Source organism: Myxocyprinus asiaticus, chromosome 22, assembly GCF_019703515.2.
Source record: "Myxocyprinus asiaticus isolate MX2 ecotype Aquarium Trade chromosome 22, UBuf_Myxa_2, whole genome shotgun sequence".
Taxonomy (NCBI): domain Eukaryota; kingdom Metazoa; phylum Chordata; class Actinopteri; order Cypriniformes; family Catostomidae; genus Myxocyprinus; species Myxocyprinus asiaticus.
Genome location: NC_059365.1, coordinates 9,985,038 through 10,006,099, shown reverse-complemented (window position 1 = coordinate 10,006,099; position 21,062 = coordinate 9,985,038). Strand labels below are relative to the sequence as shown.

General features: G+C 36.3%; 1 protein-coding gene across 1 annotated transcript in view; it reads right to left on the bottom strand.

Moving 5' to 3' along the window:
* Window positions 1–21,062, bottom strand: part of LOC127412578 (AF4/FMR2 family member 2-like) — a 282,293-nt gene that overhangs the window by 67,462 nt on the left and 193,769 nt on the right. The window contains exons 8-9 of the mRNA XM_051649043.1: window positions 10,302–10,353; window positions 3,614–3,651 (exon numbers count right to left, since the gene is read on the bottom strand). Of these exons, the coding sequence (XP_051505003.1) occupies window positions 3,614–3,651; window positions 10,302–10,353 (90 nt within the window). The remainder of the gene's footprint in view (window positions 1–3,613; window positions 3,652–10,301; window positions 10,354–21,062) is intronic.

Sequence of the window (21,062 nt, the reverse complement as noted above, 5' to 3'; positions counted from 1 at the left end):
CAAGGTGTGACTGCAAAACAAGCTTCTCCAGTGTGAAAGACATGCATGTTATTCCGACTATAAGATACAGCCCGAGAAAATAATTACACACACAGAATGACCAGTTATTTTCAGTCTCTTTGGCTTTTTAGCTCAGATTTGAACCACACAGCACCTGCTTCTAGATTAGCTCTTGCTTCCAGGCTTTCCCAGCCCTGGGGACTACCAGTCTCAAGGCTGTGTGAAAGGTAGGCAGGCAGTCATACAGCCAGTTTGCTGCAGTATGGAGCCCAGGGTTGAACTGTAGGGTATGTTTTAATGGGCACATTCCATTGTTAGGACTAGGGCTGCTGAAATTGGTGCAAACTATCATGAACAGATTCTGTATATAACAGATTTGTATTTGTACATACTATATGTACAGTATAATTTTTTGTCTTATTGTGTATTTCTATATATACTAATATTTCTATTTGCTCTTTATTTTTATTTCATTTTTTATTTTATTTTTTATTTTATTTTTTATTATTATCTCTGTCTTGTCGTTGTATTGTTTGTGCACTGGAAGCTTCAGTCACCAAGAAAAATTCCTTGTATGTGGAAGCATAATTGGCAATAAAGCTCATTCTGATTCTGATTCTGAACATCACAGTCCTTGGCAGGCATCATGCAAATGTCTCATCTACATGATAATTAAAACACAACAGACTATAATTTTTTTATTTTTTATTTTATCATTAGTTTTTCATAAACTAGTTTTTTTTAAATGTACAAATTTGTCTTAAAATTGCATATTTTATATTGCATTTATATACAGTATAAACATAACTGAGATAAACATTTTCCCCATTCTGATGGTTGATGTAAAAATTAACTGAAGCTCCTGACCCACATCTGCCTGATTTTATGCATTTAACAGCTGCCACATGATTGGCTGATTAGATACTCGCATGAATAAGTTCCCAGTAAAGGGCTCATTACATGTTTATTGTTTACATGCAGAATTTGTACTGTTTTAAGGTATTCACACTGACCTGTAGAACAAGTGCTAAAATGATTCTATCTCTTTAAGAATAGCAGCAGTCTCTGTTGAATGCATATTAACGAAAGTCGAAATGGCTTCTTTAATGCATATGTGCTATGTGTGATTAGAAATAAATGTTCCTATTTTTGTTGTTTTTTATCAACAACTGACTGTATAGAGCAAAAACAAAAATGATATTAAAAGAGACATTATTGAATAACAAATGGATTGCATGGATCTCGTCTTTGGACACACATTACACGGAATGAGTCAAACCAAACTTTTATTCTCACACACAGTGAAAGGATCTCGGTGCTATGCCTCTTCAACACTATACTACACAATTACTGGTGAGTGAAATCTAAAAATTTTCCAGCCAGTGGCTAATAACAGATATTTTTAGATGCATTGCGCACAATTTGGTCACAAATGCAAGTGATTTACTTGCATCGATCGTGGGATTTTTAGAATCGATATTGGGATTGTTCAAATGGAGATTGCGAAGCACCGGAAAATCTATATTTTTACCCACCCCTATTTATTAGTGATACCTCAAATCACGCTACTTGTGAAGAGAGGCATGCAATTACTTTCTTATGTGATTGGATTGGATGATTTTTCAAACATATCTAGGGACCGCAATATATCATAGAGAATTGAGGGTGGGTCCTTTTGAACTGGGGCAGTAAAGAACAATAAAGCAACCACTCAGAACACCCTAGCAATGCCCTAGCAACAAACCCAAACACCTTAGCAACCGCAAAACAACACCTTGGCAATCATCCATAACACCCTATCATCGTGGTAGCAAGTTCAACACTGGCAAGCACCACTCTCATTTACTTAAATCTAGTTTTTAATTATTATTATTAATGCATTTAAATTATTTGTGTGATTTATAATACTGCTTGTGCCCCGACAATGCAATAACTCCTGGCCGCCTCTACTTGCACTACAAAACAATCACATTAAAAACTTCTTGAACAAATCAACTCACTGCCCTCTACACCGCTATTACGGCAATCATGCCTGAACACCCAGCCAAGTCACCACCCACAATCCCCCCTTCCTGAAGCAGCCCAGCCCTCACCTCACTAACAGCAGCTGGGATGACCCACTGCCCCTCACTCCCGGAGCCTGGAGCTTTGGCTCTCAACCACACAACCACTACTGTGGGAAAAGCAGCGCACCAGAACCGCTTCCAGCATCTCCAGTCCCAGACTCCCTCTGTGGGAACACGGCTGTAAGCCAAGCTTTCTCTCTGTCTCCTTAATGAGGCCCCATTTGTACCTCCTGCTCTGAATCTGAAGCCATCAGGACCACCATTGCAGATAAAGTTTAGATGAGACTAAATGCTGGAGAGCTAGAATGCTATGGAGGTGTGTCCCTGACTAAAGCAACTGGACGGATGTGATCCCAGGAGAAGATGGCAATGGAAGTAATTAGAACATTCTAAAGTATATGCTGGATCATGCTATTGGAAGTCTACAAATGAGCAAGTTTACAGACAACTGGAAATGGCATTTGCAACTCTGAACTGAAATTCTGTTTGCTGATTGGTTAGTCTCTATGGGAATAAAAGTCACACCTTTTCGTACAAGCCAACACATCCAATATCTTACAGTTTCACCATTTCATACAAATTATTACAACTTGTCATGAGACTATGTTGTGTTTTTCTGACCAAAACAGAATATCAATTATCATATTGAAGGGGAAATAATGTCGGAGAGGCCTTTTATCCATTTTATAAATCAGGATTTGATTGGTTCATGAAAAGTAAGCTATGATATGATTGGCTCATTTATTTGTCTCCACCTGTGAGGCCTTGATTACATCAGCAGAAAAGAAAATTAATTTCAGAGGCTGAGAAATTCTGAAGAAAAATTCCCAATATAAATATTAATAAATGTAACTATTTATTTAACATTGGTGTATTTTATCGTATTGTATATTATATTTTAAAATCTTTGGGGTGTGGAACGTTTGTTTCAAATATCACTATTTACTTTAATAAGCTTTTGATCTTATCATGCATAAGAGATACGTAAGAGATAATGTACAGTCAGCCGTTCATTTTTGCAAATAAACCCCAGCAGAGTGATCAAGAGTCTTGTATCACTCTAAACAGCTTTATTTTATGATAATGAACGGATAAGTGTGCATTATCCTGTTTTTCCCAGCTACTTACCAAATAAATAAATATATGAACATAAACTGTTGATTTGAGCTGAAATTATTTTATTACAATATGTGAGAAAACAGAGAGAGCAGAGTGATGCAAGAGACATGAATCTAACATAGATATGAAGGAAATCTGTTGCCTGGGATCAAGGTCAATTATACAGTTTAGCGGTCAATATACAAAATTATCTGACCACAAAGTGCCACAAGTGACCAATCAGCAACAAACAAGCAAAGTATTCCAGCCAGCTGTGCAATAAATACCAATACTTCATTCTCTAATTTTCCTGCTGTTAGCATCCACAATGCTGTATGCACGGGATTACTTCCTGACCCCTGTCTCTACAAACAACCTGCTGTTTGCCCAACAGCTACACCAGAAGCAGCATAGAATAAGAAATGAATTGGACTTGATTAGTCACTTACTTGAGAGGGGCACTCCTGGGCTTGGGCTTCTCAGTGGCCTATGAATAAGAAAACAACAGCCCATTAGATTACAGGTCGATACCCTGAACAGAGAGCAAGGAACCACACAGAAAACAGCCAAACAAAGGAACAGAGGAAGAACACAATATTTTGAGTGTTTCCTTGTTTTACCCTCACAATCTCACTTGTATGAGAGGGGGTTACTCTGAGAGAACGGTTAAGCAGGACAAGAAACAGTAGATCAATTTTGCTTGGAGCAAATTTATATTGATTGTCAAGGCTGTGAATTCTATTCAGGCAGATCATTTATAAATTCCTGTTATTGCTCGAGTTCTCTCACATGTTCATGTAGCTCTTAAGTATGAATATACTCTTTTCTAGGGTTTTAAAGTAGCAATAAAACAAATACAGTCATCGACCATTATTTCCCCAGACACATCATCATATATACTGTGCACTGTAAAACCTCATAAGTTGAGTTTAATCAAAACAATTTAATTAATGGTGTATCTCAAAACTTGTGTTATCAAGTTCACCTAATGTGGTATTCACATAGAGTGAACTTAGCCATTTAAGATAACTAGATGCAAGTAGACTTAATTCAGATTTGCTATTTAAATATTGTTGTCTAACAATGTTAATAATTTCAATTAAATCGACTCATTTAAGAAAATTATGACTGATTTTATGTCAGATGTTAAATAAATTTGATTCCCCCATATAAAATGTAACATTTAGCTATGCAAAAAATTACCAAGAAATTTACCAAAGGGAACACTAGTTACCCTATGGTGACTTCAAACAAAATAACTATTTACAATAAAACATTAAAAATACTAAGACCTCTATGAATTTTAATAACAACTATTTAAATGCCCTCATAAGTTCCTTTTTACCAAACAAACATGATTAAACTATTCAAGCACAAGTGTTTATATTCCCCCCAGTCTCAATTCTGTTCTGTATCCTTGAGTTACAAACACTTAAAATCTTAATTTTATGGATGCTTTTTTTATGGAAGCCAAAGAAGTTCTATGAACATAGACATTTGAGTTATAATTCCAAAACTTGACATTTTAAGTACTGTTTATTTAGGACAACTTAATTGTTTCAGTGACGACAACTTTCGGGTTTACAGTGTATATTTAAATTGAGAGCATTTATGGGAGAATATCACAGCTTTTGTACTAAGCAAATGAAGCCTAATTGTACCATTAAGATTTTTTTGCATCATAATTATTTGGCTTGGCGGTTAAGGCTCTGGGTTACTGATCAGAAGGTCAGGGGTTCAAGCTCCAGCACCGCCAAGATGCCACTGTTGGGCCCTTGAGCAAGGCGCTTGACCCTATCTGCTCCAGGGGTGCTGTAACATAGCTGACCCTGCATCCCTAAATGGGGTGCAGCATAGCTGGAATATGTGGAAAAAAAAAGAATTTCACTGTATATGTGCAAATGTGTGATAAATAAATAAAATTAATTAATAAAAGCGTCACATCAGATTCTCACTACTGTAATGCATCCAATCATTTTTAATTCTTATTTTTTGTTGTTCATAATTGTAATTTTTTAAAGGATGATTAACATTATACTGTCATTACTGTAATACAGTTTTATACTGTATTACAGTAAAAATGACAGTAATAATGATATTTAAATCAAAATCAGCATAAATGAAAGGCAGCACAACATATACTATCATGATGCATAAATACTTTACAATTTAAATATGTCTTTTCTGTTTTTCGCATTCAGTAATGAGGTTAGGGGGCAAATGTGCTTAATTGTCATGAAAATGTCACACACACAAAAAAACTCAATATTAATAGGCTTTATTTTGTATTCTTCTTCATTTTCTTCTTTTTGTTCTTTTTTGATTTTGGGATGAAATATGACACGTTCTTGACAGGCTTCGTGAGATTCATCTGACAAAAAAAGTACTGTGGTGGTACTATGGTATAGTAATGGTATCAGATGGTAAAACAAGGTATTTTTATATATAATATTATATTGTAGTGAATGATTATCATATTCATATACCAACGTATTTACACAATATTCCAAGGTAATTCAAAGAATACCAACATATTACTATGGTCCTTTTTGCATTTATGTTATTTACTTGTTGAACATTAAATGACACATAACATATAATTGTTCAGCTAAATTTATGCTCTGCAGATGATAAACTCTTTTCTCTGACTACAGGAAACATTTGTAATATATCAAGTCTCTCTTCAAAGAAATCCTCGACTGGTATTATTAAGGGTAACATATATATATATATATATATATATATATACAGTACTGTGCAACATAGTGTCAGTCTGAGATTACAGAAAGAGACAGAAGCAATTGAGACAGTGTAAATAGATAGCAGAACTGTGGCGAATTCTCCAAGAAGCTTGGAACATCCTATCTGCCAACAACCAAGAAAAACTGTGTCCAGGTGTACCTAGGAGAATGGGTGCTGTTTTAAAGGCAAAGGTGGTCACACCGAATATTGATTTAGCTTTTTTATGTTTACTGGACTTTGTATGACATTAAGTGACAAATGAAAACTATTTGTCATTATTTTTGAAGACATCCTCACTATGCAACATTTTTCACAAGTGCCTAAAACTTTTGCATAGTACTGTATATATATATATATATATATATATATATATATATATATATATATATATATATAAATTCTCTTGTGTATATATTAGGGTGACCAGACATCCCATTTTTCTCAGGACAGTCCCGTATTTAAGCACTTTTTCTAGTGTTCTGACTTATTCTGAAAAACAAAAAAAAAAACAAAAAAAACAACAAAAAAAAAAACAAAAACAAAAAAAAAACACGCATTTTGTCCCGTGTTTCCCCTCTCCTAAAATTGCTCTATCGCCTATACGAGTTTCTCAGTCACGTGCGTATTCTAATCAAAGGTAGCCAAGGATACAGATTGTAAAACCAATAAAATCACACTGTGTTATTTGAAGTGCATGATTGGATTAAACTATCCAATCACAATCCCCTGTCAATAGACGTCCAACAGACATCCAACTGAAGAGTCAGTTTGAAAGAGCACACAGATGAAATTGTGGCTTGAAAAATGTCAAGGAAGCGTGCATGTACATTTAATGAGGATCTTCAAAAAGAGTTTACATTTCTAAAAAAAGGAGTCACAGACAGAGCCTGGTAAAGTGAAGTGTGAGATTTGTGGAACTCATTATTCCATTGCCCATGGAGGCCACACCGACATCGCACAGCATGTTCATACAAAAAAGCATGTGGATGCTGCTAAAAGTAAGTGTGCCACACCAAGTGTTAGCGAATTTAGTGAGTTCCGAATCTGACAAGGTGCATGCAAGTGAAGGACTTTTTGCTTATCATTCTGTTGTGCATGGCCATAGCTTTGCACATTCATGATCTGAAAAAGTCTTGCAAGCCAGGCTGGAGGAATCATTCATACCCTCTGACATTAAAAAGCAGTTGGATGTCCTGGTTGAAGCTGCTGACATGCGAGCGGATGATTTCTTTTGTGCAATGAGATTCTTGTATTTAGCATCAGTGGATTACCTCCAAAGTTGGAGCCGCTTATTGGAGAACACAGAAAAACTTGAGTGGGCCCTACTGAGAGACATCCCAGAGTGGAAAGACATTCAGAGCAGCCTCGAACACTTCTATTCCAGAATCGCAGCTCTCAGTTTGATTGACGACACCACGCTCTTCGATGAGTGGGCTTGCGTGAAAAACATTGTCACTTGAGTGGCATCACTGAGTGGAACATGAACAAGACAGCCGTGTCTGAGAGATGGACAGATGTTTTTCGTGAGCTGGAGAGCAAGACCATCAACTTCGGAGTCTTAGCCAAGGTCGTGGAGTTTGTTTTATGCCTGCCTAGGACATCTGCATCTGTGCAGCGTGTGTTCTCATTAATGAACGCAGCATGAACACCGGATAAATCTCAAATCAGTGTAACAGTCATGAAGGCAATGCTTTTCGTACATCTTAATTTTGGACTGGGCTGCTCTACATTTTTCGATAAACTCTTGAAAGCGCACACTTAGAAAAATTGCTGCCAGCGAAAAGTACATGGTGACAACAGTTACAGATGCGGATGCACATCTACTTCGTTTTGATCTAGGTAAGGGTACGTCTGGGAGGAGGCTGTCTCGTTTTCCACAAGCAGGAATCTGGTCACCCTAATATATATATATATATATATATATATATATATATATATATATATATATATATATATATATATATAAACTTCACTCAGTGAAAATCATTTTTTGAGCTAATGTTCCTCTCTGACAGTTTGCAGTTTATTATGTCTGATCTGTAATCTTGTGTCACAGTGACTCTTTTAGTCGCCGTCAATGAATGAGTTCTTTACTGGCACATAATGGCTATTTCCAGAATCCAGTCTCTCATTGTAGATGGGGATGTATTGAGATATCTACCCTTACAGGTGAACACACTGCTAGGCTACTGCTACCTGGGCAGTCACAGTGGCAGGAATGCAGGTTTTGGCTTTAAAGATGCGCCCATTGATCTGTGTACAGTCCATTTATCATTCAGGGAGGGAACCACTGATCTTCACAGTGTATTAGATGAAACAACTCAGATCATCTGTCAGAGGCACTGTTATTATTGCTGTTTCCCTCTCAGTGGGGAATTTGGGCTCATTCCATCCTGCTCGCAGATGGATGTTGCTCGGCAACGTGGTTGGGGGCTGTTGCTGTCGGAGGTGGCGTGTGTAGGTAAATACAAACACACATGTTAGTGAACTGCTATGAATGTCACTTTTCCTCCGTTATGTGTAGAAGGTGGATTTGGGCACTTGTTTTATGAGTTGTGTGAAATGGAAGAAGGAGGTTTTTATTTTTTGTGGGGTGATTCTGATCACATAAGCCTTTCCAAAAGCCAGTGTGACAAAGTGGTTTAGCACACTGATTGGTAATATCAACACAGGACATAAAACACTGAAATACTGAACATATATTTTGAATATTTTTTTCACTGAGGTCCACTTATAATGTAAGTACATGTTTTTTGGGCTTTGAAGTATGTTATTAAAATTTTTCTTAAGTTTAACCCTTTAAGCCCTGAAAGTGTTTTCAAAGATTTCCTGTTTCAGTAGCATACCCAAAATTAAAGGTTTATAACCTGACAAAAAACAAACAAACAAAACAAAACAAGGAGGGTCAAGTGTTTGGTATCACTGTAAATAAAACTTTTCACATTTATTTAATGATATAGATTATGATACATTCTGAGACTCTCAGCCTAAGAAAAAATAAAATAACAAATTGAGCCACAAATGTACTTTTTTTAAAAAATAATTTTCTTATTTGACATTGTATATATCTCTGTAAAATAGTTGGCTCCAAAAACTGCTTTTGTTTTTTTCCCAATCATGTAAACTGTATCTGAGAAAAAAAAATGTGTTGATACGACAAAGCAATCAAAAGTTATAGCTTAACAAAAATTCTTTATCAAAGTGTCCAAAAATATCTCCATGTGTACAAAATCCTCTCCAAATAAATAAAACATAATAATTGCACATATGAACTAATTACACATGCAAACACAACAATGACTAAAGGTATGCATAGCATGGAGACATGATTTTAGTAAAGATATTTCATAGAATGAGTGCCATTTGATCTCCTGTTGACCATACATCACATTGTGCTTCGTGTGGATTATCTAATGTTCTATGCATCCGATTACCTTGAGTGTGGGCTCGTTTGAAAGATAATCACCTCCTCTAAGTGGTATGTGGTATTTTATTTTCTGGTTTTTTTTTTTTTCGTAAAGTTATAAGCGAAAAAGCAGCATATAAGCAACACCAACATAATTGTCAAAGACATATACTTAGATATTACTCGCTATATTTTTGTCTGTGAGTAAAACTAATAGGCTGGTTGTATTCTACTCAATATGACTACTGGCAATATGATGAGTTTTATGTTTTTACTGATTGCAATAATATGTACAGTGCAATAAAAATTAAAATTAAAATAAAAAATAATCAAAATGGAACACTTCTGATTTGTCTGCAAATTTCAAAGCACTTGTTCAGTTTTGGTCATAATGAGTGCATGCATTGGAAAGTAGCTTTCATTCTAAGCTTTGAAACGATACCTACTTTGAGTTGGTCAACCATAAAGTATAACCACTTACCCAAACCCTAAGCCTAATAGAGGGCTTGGGGATGACTGTATTTGTGACACATGATTCTAAGCGTACTGTATAAGTGTATATGTACATACTGTATATGGCAGTATATGTTTACATTTGTGTAAGTGTGTGTGTGCTACATTCAGGAAAATTAGCAGGTTTGTTCCAAGTGTTTTTTTGTTTCTTTGTTTTTTTCAAAATCTTTGATAGTTTCAAATTCTATGGGTACAAGATCATCAACAACCAGGCAGATGTGAGAAATGTATTTTATAAATGAATTGTTTTAGGATTGGGTTTCATTGTTTGCAATGGTTCCATTGATGTTAATGTGTGTGCTGACAGATGTTAGTGTGTATCATTCTAATGACATATATGGAGATGCATCTGTATTTGATAAAACTTTATTACATTGTAGCAATCTGTCTCCATTTGTGTGAGATCTTCAATCAAGCATAAACAATATTTTGACATGAAATTCAACACTAACTTTGTTCTAATATGGTTTATTTACCTGTTCGGTGTCTTCTTCATCACTGCTGATTTTCAGGTCATCCTCAAGCATTCTGCAAAAGTGAACACAGCAAACTTTTAATTACACAGAATTCCTCCCAAAAATTACATTAAATTAAATTAAGAGAAAAAGCTTTCTGTTTATCACCCTCCTTAAAGGTATAGTCCACCCCAAAATGGAAAATCACTCTCATGTTGTTACAACCTATTTGACTTTCTTTCTTCCGTGGAACACAAAATGAGATGATACAAATTATGTTAGCCTCAGTAACCGTTCAATTTCATTGCATATTTGTTTTTCCATACAATGAAAGTGAATGGTGACTGAGGCTGTAAATCCCAAAAATTCTTAAAACAAAGCCGTACTGCCTAACTCCAAAGAAACCTATATGTAACATATGCTTCTGAAAGATCTAACATACAGTATGGATATAGCATCAATGCTTGACAGTGTAAAAGAATAAAAAAGAACATGATGTAATGTGACAAATATTTATGGATAGCAATGACATCATCCAGAGAGCTTGTTGACACATATGTCTGTATGGACCCTCAAGGCCTGATTGCCACCAGAACACACCACAGCCATAAAATAAAGGCAAACAGATGAATGTTTCCTTAAAATGAAAAACAATAAAAGGCCTTTATAAGAAGAAAATGTGTTTATGGTTTAGTTTTCTATTACCTAAGCTGTCGTGCAGGACTGTAGACTGAGGAGAACTTTGAACAAAACTACCAGTCATTACCAGCGTAATATCTAACAGATGTTCAGAAAGACCTACATAGGAACCCAGGTGCTGAAAGTGTACTGCCCTAAAAGCTTTCAGCAAAAAGACAATTTGCAGGTAGGGTTTGTATACAGCGTGTTTTTGTTTGTAGTCTATATGTCTGTATATAATAGATTATGTAACATTTTCTCTCCCACAGGGATACAGTTCAGTAAAACCTCAGAACAGATTAGCAGACAATAAACGGGAGCAAGGAATAATAAGGGCAAATAAAGAGAAATATACTTTCCACAAATCAGACTGATGGATTCTGGGAAGCTGTATAGTCATCATTTTGAGTTGAATCAACAATAGTATGTGGGATTCTGCTGTTTGATTCAACACAATGCCTCATTCAAAAGTAGGCATTCACACAAACAATTAGCCGTTCTTAGGCAACTTACAAGGAAGCACTCTAATACAAACACCAATCATTATTGCATTAGTAAAACCTAAAGGCTAATTGATCTGATGTTTACACTTTGCTAAATAAACCTTGCAACCACAGAATGTGTAAAACATAGACTTGCATGCTATATAGGAATGGAAAATAAATCTATCCACACTGTCAGACAGATGTGTTGAAAAGCTGTTTGGTGTACAAAAGATCTGTTTTTAATGTATCTTTAACAGTTACAGCTATGTGCAAGTCATACAAAATAAAGATGTACTGTATTATCAGAAGTGCTACATTTCTTGTGTATTTTAATTAAAAATTGATAGATGATAGGTATCTAGGTAGACAGATAGATAGAAAAAGAAGGAAAAAAGCAAGACAAATAGAGAGGGAGAGAGAGAGAGAGAGAGAGAGAGAGAGCTACATACAGTAGAGCAGACTAAAGGCCTTGTGTGTGTTTGTTAATAATTGCATTTTTGACTGGAGTTTAAAAAGTCTTGTCCCATTTTTCAGATTTTTGATCATCCGCTGTGCGAAAAGTCATCCTTGTTTGCCGCTGAAGTCATCCTTTGCCCCTGTCTTCATGTAAATCTGTCCAGATGTAAAAGAATCACTTTTCCATTGCTTTGCCATCACTATTTCCATCCATGTTTTATGCATCTTACATCATCTGTACGGTATATGTGTGCTTTTTTTTTTTTTTTTTTTTTGTTAAGACGCAAGAGGTGCTTATTTATTTCCATGTCATTCTTAAACTTAATTTAAGTACTTTTAAATTATACTTTTGCTGTATTTAGCAATTATTTTGTGACATGTCCAGTTATCTTTGCTCATAAGCTTCGATTTTCACTGTTCATCATTGTTTTTGACACCATTCCCTTTGACGTAGTACATTATTATGCAGCATTTGAGTCCAGTGCACTTGAAATCTGAACAGCAAACAATTCACCACTTTGATACGCTATTAATTCTTTCTATCTACTTTCAAAACTCACATATCAAATTACTGATTATCAGACCTATTCTAATGCTGACACATATTGCTAATTAGTAACCAAACTAAATTGTTCTCTCACTTTGACATGTGCATCTGTATAATCCTTTTTCATGTAGTATTTCCATTACTTTGTCTACCCAACATATATTGTGGATGATAAGTGATTTATTGATAAAAAATGACTTAGGGAAAAGATAAATCAATAGAATGGCTAAAGCACAGGAAGTCAGTGGCAGCAGGGAGGAAAATCGTGTAAAAACCTTCCATTGTAAATTGCTGAGGGAACTGCCTTTTGCTAACATGTTCCATTGTACAAAAGTCGTGTAGAGGGGATGGAAGGTGTTTTTGAGGATGTCTGACTCCTTGAAACAGCTTTCTTAATCAAGTTATTGATTCTTTTAGTTTTCCCTGCATTGATTTTGCTGCCTCAGTTCATAAAAGCATAGAAAGAGTTCACTGCTGCCACTACCAACAAATGCAAAGACTGTAGTAGTGACCTGTGTACACCAAAAAACCTGAGATTCCACAGAAAAAAAGTTACAAAACACACAATAATATGTTCTTACTTACAGATGACTATATGGTTTAAACTTAAACCAATAAAATGTTCAGCATAGAGTCTAAATGAATGGCAGGTTAACGAAATAGAGGCAAAGCCAAGAAAAACAACTAACTGATGACAACCATACTAAACATTGTAACCGTTAGCACATGAAATAAGAAAAAAGAGCCGGTGTGCTTTTCCTTAGTGTCACCACTCATTACTGCAGAGTTTCACTGGGTGAGAAGCATCCAAAATGCTAATGTACCAAATTTGTTTCAGAATTTTGTTGTGCACTTCAGCCAGTGCATGAAGTGGAAGAAAAAAGTACAGGTACTCTCCTTGTTAGTATTAAACTCAGTTTTCTTTAGTAAATAAATTATACTCTAAGACTACTTTTTTTCACAACATATGTTTTTTAAAAATAAATACATTTGGAGGTTTATACTTTAAGGCAGTTTCTTGCAGGTGCCAGATTATCTAGATGAAAACTTAATGGGGGCCAAACTTTTTTCCATATATATCTTACATAACACTTAACACTTCCATTGTAACTAACATGTTATCATGAAAAACAAAACACTGTTAATAATATACGTTTAAACTATTAAAATAGTCAGGGGAATTTAATTAACATTTTTAGGATCTGGCCATAAATTCCTTTTTAAGATCTGGCTGAAGATCAAACATGACCTCTGTAAAGGTTTATAAGTTATTGTCAATTGTCAAATCCCCTATGGAAAAAATTAATGGGATTTTTACTTCCGGAACCTGACTGTTGCACTCTATAGCACACCTCTCCTCAACCAGTCGCATGATTCAAACCATCGCCATACTTCAGGGGTTTGTTCAAATCCCTATTCATAACTATGAGCAATAGTAATGGTAATGCTTACCTTAGCATGCACCACTAATAAATAAACAAGTGAAAATAGGAGCTTGAGAACAGGTTTGAAAATAACACTTGAAGTAGTAAAATCTGGGTTGTCAACAGATCAATATCGAATTAGGCTGAAAAATGATAAATGTTTTTCAGAAAATAATTTTCTGCTTTCAATTCAAATAAATAAATAAATGCAAACAAAACAAAGTAGTAAACAGTTAAGGGAACAATTTAAAATCCAGCTCAAATTGGTGTGCCTCTGTCGCCTAGCTCAGGTTTGGGGATTCACAGATATTCAGACAGAGCAGACTGATGTTTTGGAGGGTAGAGAGGGCAACTACAGAGTAGAGTATGAAGGTGGGCAGGAGGAGACCTGTGCCACATCACTGCTGGGCTCTGGCCTGTTCTCAAGGGTTGACTCTGGGCAGCACGCCAGCTATGCTCCCCTAATTGTGAAAGTGGAACACTCGCTGCTCATTACTAAAGTTCTGCGTGTTGCACAGAGGTAACCTTGCAAATTGTGAAACACCTGCTACCAGTTTCCATAGCTGCCTGCCAGCTCCCTGAATTTAAACTAAGGGTAAATTCCAGGGAGATTCAAGTGCATTGACAGAAATACCAATTATGATCACAAAAGCCTTGTAGGGATGTTCAGTTCAATTTATCCCAAGTTTATGTGCATGCAATAATCACAAAGTAGCTTTTCTGAGCATGAGGTCAAGACAGTGAGCAAGAACGAGGTGACGGTGGCCACAAAGAAACCTGAGAGCTATTGCATGATTTGTTGCTGTTTGAACAAGAAATTTCAAGAATGTCTTGGGCTGTAAAAACAAAGGAACAGAAGTATTTCTCAAATAGCTGTCCATGCCCAAATAAACAAACAAGGCATTTATTTAGCAAACTTTGACATGTCACCTACATTAGCAGGCTTTCTTGACTTTTCTACAATTCCTGGGGCCGGATTCATGAAAATATTCTCAAGGTTTTTTTTTTTTTTTTTTTTTTAACAACTGTTTCTGCTCTCAATAAAGCTCATTTTGGTATCTTTGGAATTTGGGGTTTTGGAAAGAGGGGGCGTGGCTAATCCAAGGGCTCAGTCTCACGGAAGTAGAATGGCTGAAATCACTCAAAGCAACTTTAAATTATTAAATTTGGTGTCCCTCAATCCTGAATATGTCTTTACATCCTTAAAAGAGGAAGCATGAGTGCCTCAAACTATTTGATAATCTTTCTTATAGTAGTGACAAATGCATTGAGTTCTTAGAATATGTCTTGACGATTGACCCTGCCAAAATTACATGGAGCTACATGGCATATGGAGTCTTATAAAATATTGACTGCAAAAATAAATCAGCTACTATAATCCTTATTATCTCTAACAATAACAAATGCATTCTCAGGTTTTCAAATGGGTTTAGCTAGAAGTGCACCTAACCTTTGACTGGTGCTTTCAGAATGGCAACAAATCCATGCCTTGACCTTCTTCTTAACACACTGACATCATTCATCAGGACAGCTTGTCACTTAATGACTGTATTCTGATCCAGTTCTTCTGGCCCAGTCTTTGCCATTCCACTCAGTCACACACCTCTATAATAACCCCTCACTCCCCTACTACTATTATTAGAAGTGTCTCTGGTTATTTTTTGCCAGCGACCACCATAGGTGTCAAATTACCATTTAAGAGTGCCCCTCTGGGTTCTCTCCTCTTGTTGTTATTTGATGGTGACAGGCTCCTTTGTTAAGGAGTGCTTTCCCTTAGCCCACTTAGCTTAGCGCTTTGACATCTCCACAATAGAAGCCTTTTCTCCAGCGAGCTGCCAGGGGAACATATGTGGGGGGAGGAGGGGAAGCACTCTCAAGAGAAATCGGGTGTGTGGGTAATGACAGGGTGGGCCACTATCAGGTCCTTGTACTCTGTGTCAACATTGCCACGCTGGAAATTAATATTCAGAGGTGAACAAGGGGCGGGATTCTGATCTAGGGACCTACAGTATGACTAGCATAGCTATTTGTATACATCAATGCTCAAAGTGGACAAAAAGAGAGCCAGTACTCTTATTGTTTGCATATGCATATGATATATAGTTATTTCCATATATAAATTAATGCAGTAAAGACTGCCTGCATTAAAACTGAATGCATGAAAGAAACATATATATTTAAAGGGCAAATGTAGCACATACAAATCTGAAATAACAGCATTTACCAAACACACACACACACACACAAAACATGATTTAATTAATTTATTGACAGCTCTAAAATATTACATAAACCCCACATTTGCAGATATTTGCACGTAAAAGTATCTACACATTTTTGCCGAACTATCACTTTTGATGCACAATCTATTGCCCACCCAAAAATCATATTAAATCAAGCAAAGTGTGTATCATGATTTACCATGTTGGTCATATCTGAATAGACAGTGAGTACCGGCTTACTTTGAGCACAGGTATAAATGTATAAATATTGCTCCTAACAGAATGCAATAAATGTACATTTATGACAGGATTTTATATTGACTTTGAAGACTGTATAGTTTTTTATGGAACAATAACCAAAAGTTCTCCCCTTATACATGAACAATGACCCCTATCTGATAGTTTTATGGTGTTGCACCTTGTTTAAAGTGCCAAACTGTTAAAACACTAAGGGTAATGCACAAAAAGGGGGTATTTCTTCATGACATTGAGTCCAGAATATTTGCTTTTCCTTTCAAGGCCTGATAGAAGAGTGTTTCCATCACTTTTTTTTTCTCCCCTTTTTCTCCCCAATTTGGAATTCCCAATTCCCAATGCACTCTAAGTCCTCGTGGTGGCGTAGTGACTCGCCTCAATCCGGGTGGCGGAGGACAAATCTCAGTTGCCTCCGCGTCTGAGACCGTCAATCCATGCACTTATCACGTGACTTGTTGAGTGCATTACCACGGAGACATAGTGTGTGTGGAGGCTTCACGCTATTCTCCGCAGCATCCACGCAGAACTCACCACTCACCCCACCGAGAGCGAGAGCGAGAACCACATTATAGCGACCACAAGGACCCCATGTGACTCTACCCTACCTGGCAACCAGGCCAGTTTGGTTGCTTAGGAGACCTGGCTGGAGTCACTCAGCAAGCCCTGGATTCAAACTCGCGACTCCAGGAGTAGTAGTCAGCCTCTTTACTCGCTGAGCTACCCAGGCCCCGTTACCATCACTTTCTGAGGCTCCCCATGGAACCTCGTCCTGGTAAAGCTGTTACCGTAGCCCCTTGGAAATTAAGCCAAGAAGCTTCAGTGGCTTTAACATCATCATTTCAATAACACGTGAGAACATGGAAATGCACTTGGACTAGCATGGCAGTAAATAAACACACTGTGTGTTTTCTTGGGAGGCGAGAGCCTCGCACACTGCCCTGAGACTCAGCAATGCTCCAGTTCTGTCAACACAACACAAGTCTCGAAAGCAACTCAAGAGAGAAGGTCCCAAAGGGTCCTAATGCTAAATACTTCAACAACAGCCATCACCTACAAAAAGTACCATGATATTTGAATGTTTGTTTTTTTTTTTGGACATGATACTACCATGATAATACCACTGTTTTTGGAAATGGTACTGATTCCATAGCTTTCGGAAACTTCCATTATGGCAATACCATGGTATTCTTTGAAATGCAATATATTAGAGTACTATTATATGTAAATACCATGATATGGAATATTAAAATGTTAATTATACAGTACCTTGGTATTACCATGTTTTTTAGACATGATACCCTGGTAATACCATGTTTTTATTTTTGGTGTGGAAATGGTAATATAGTATTACTACAGCTTCATGACAGTAATACCATGGTATTTCTTTGTCAAATTGTACCATGGTAATACCATTGTTTTCGGACACTTCCATCAAGGTAATACCATGGTATTCTAAGAAGTACAATGGAATACTATATAAAAACAGTACCATGGTTTAATATATGAATATGTTAATTATTCAGTATCATGGTATTTTTTAAACATGGTACCTTGGTAATGCCATGTTTTTTTTTTTTTTTATGTTACCATGGTAATACTACAGATTTCGAACACTACCATGATGGCAATACCATGGTATTCTTTGTAAATACTTTGTAAATATGTAAATACCATAGTACAGTATATAAAAATGGTAATCATACAGTTACATTCTATTATTATGTTACTTTTTTGGACATGGTATCCTGGTAATACCATGTTTGTTTGTTTGTGTGTAAATGCTACCAAGGTAATACCATAGTTTTTGGGCACTGCTACGATGGTTATCTTTAAAGTATCTTGGAGTGCTATGTAAATATCATAGCGTATGAATATGGTAATCATACATGGTATACATCAGTTCTAGGGATGTCATAAAATATCTATATATCGATTATTGATCGGCACATAATTTTATTGATATATATTTTTGAGGCATTGATATATTAAAATTAGTTGACATTTAAATTAGAAGCCCAGTTTGTGTGTTTTCCAATACACTCAGTTGGCTTTTGTTTAACAGTCTGGTGTAATAGCGTTGGGACACCACAAGAGGGCGATATACCATTTATTGAAGCACACACACACACACACACACACACACAGAATGAGTTGAAGCGGCACAGGAGATGGTAGTCCAAAGTTACGAAAGTTTTGGTACTTCTTCAATAATGAACAAAGGGACATTAACTATGTTTCCATCCAAGGGATTTTTGCGACAAAAAGTGTAGCGCATCAAAAAGTTTACCGATATAGCTGATGGAAACTCAAATTATCGCTAAAAGTTTACAAGTGTTGACATAATATTTTCCGTTTAACTCAAGCACATAAACTCTATGTCGATACTTCAAATGTTGCGAAAAACTGCATTGGAAACACTTTTTGTCGAGAAAATTGCCATTAACGCAAAAATATAATGTCACATGACAGAATTTACCCCAATTGTTAGCCTGTGTTATATACAAATAATTAATTACCAAATGAAAAAAATAATATTGTTAGGCCTATATAATTGCCTTTTCTTTACACAAACTTAAATTAGCCTTACCCTATTCTATAGACGAAAAAAGTCGGCTGAATGACATTCTCAGAATGTTCTACTTTTTTCAAGACTATAAAATATCAGAACTATTTGTCCAATGCTGAGCTCACTTTCAGAAAACTAGCTTTTGAACATTTTAAAACTTTTAAATATTTTAAAGATAACCCTCTTTACCTTGGATCGCATTTGCTGAGCTTCTTCAGAAAATGTAAATTGCATTATGACATTCAATTCATTTTAGATGACAATCAAGTTCAGTTGGTCGTTAAAAGTTGCTGGACAAATATGTGGGACATAATGCAGTTGTGATAGCCTATTGAATATCAGGAATGTATCATATGTAAACCCTGATATTACACAGCACCAATTTTTCTTTAATAGCTGTGCACACAGCATATACACATCAATGGATGGTCCTTATACTAAGACCAAAAGTTCCCCCATTACTTGGTGCAGGTTGCCAGCTTGAACAGGGCCATGACGATTCACTTTCAGGTCGGAATTGGTGGCAACCTGCGATAGGACCATCAGGACCAATGTCACAGTCCTATCAGAGGGCAACTGTTCCCTTTTGATTGCAGAAACAGGCAGAAGACGGCAAATTTCGCAAACATTTTTTACGATAACAAAACAGGGTGAAAAGTGGATGGAAACTAGGTTATTGATGAGTTTGCAGGTTAGCGAAACTGGTGTAACTGCGCAAACTGAACAAATAGAAATGCAGATGTTTATTATGCAATTTCTCTGTATGTAGGTATTTAATTTGAGCTGTAAACCCCCCCCCCCCCAAAAAAAAAAAAAAAAACATAATTGTAACTGAAAATACTTTGTGGAGGCTATATGAAAGAAAAATATAAACAATATATCATCCAGTGATGGCTAGAGTAAATAATCTTTGTCCATTGATAATGATTTGGGTCTAATTTAATGGAAAACTATGCGAGTTGTGCTCCGTGGCACTTCAGAATGTTGATGCTTAGCGCTGGTGGTGTGTGCGTACCTTTTATAGAAAATAAATAATTGTTTTGAATTTTAGAACGCGCCATGTCATCCGACAGACGCATCTGGTGTGTGACCCCATTTAATTGACCCTGCTATTAATTTAAAGCTGTCTTGAGAAATATGTCTGAAGAGACAAATACTATTGTGAAATGAGCAGCCCTATTTATAGCTGAAAAATACCGATATATATCGATAATCATCTGGAATATCTACCGATTATTGATGCATGAAAAAGGCATAGATCCCAAGCCTAATCAGTGCCCAGTATTACTATCTAAAACCATTATTGTATCATTGTAGCACCATAGTAGTTTTTTTGTAAAAGCTGATAAAATAGATATTACTTGTGACCATACAACTTTTAAAGTTTTAAAAATTAGTTTCTCGCATAGATTGAGAATTATTGCATTTTTTCGTAAACCTGAACCATGAGAGAAAAATGTCTGTGAGAACATGATAACAACGATTACACTGATGACTCAAAATTCATTTGAGGAATCATTGCAGTCTTGGCTGCAGTCCTCCCTGTTGGATGGCAAGAACAAATGAGTGAAACATGTTGAGATTAAACTGGCAAAAAAAACAACAACAAAAAAAACATCTGAGGATGGAAAAGTGCACATAACAGTGGGAAGTGCGATGAGAACACCCATCTTCTCCCATCCCAACACCCTAGGAAAACTTTGATTAAGGGGTCCTTGATGGACAGGGGCTCCTGAGTGCTGCATCAGGCAACCTCTCTCTGTCCAGTGGGTTATTTTCCTTGGCCCACAGCCATTTCCAACTCAGATTCAGAGCTGACAGGAGTGTCACATTAAGAGACTATGTTAATGTTGTGATGAATAAGCTGGGTCCCTGGGTCCCCTCTCTTCTCTCCTCATGAGCAGGGATTCTGTTGTCTGTGTTTATCTTCTAGAAGTGCTGTCTAAAAGGGATAAAAGACACTCGTCGCATGCCATGAATTAAAATGTATGCTTGGACATGAAGATATCCAGAGTGTTTGATATGGAAAATAATTGAATGTCAAAGGAAAAAAATATGTATATATTTGCTTTTTCCAATCCCATTAACTATGAGTAATAAAAATTTGGTTTTGGTTCCAAAGTAACGCGGTGTAGTCAAAGTAACATGA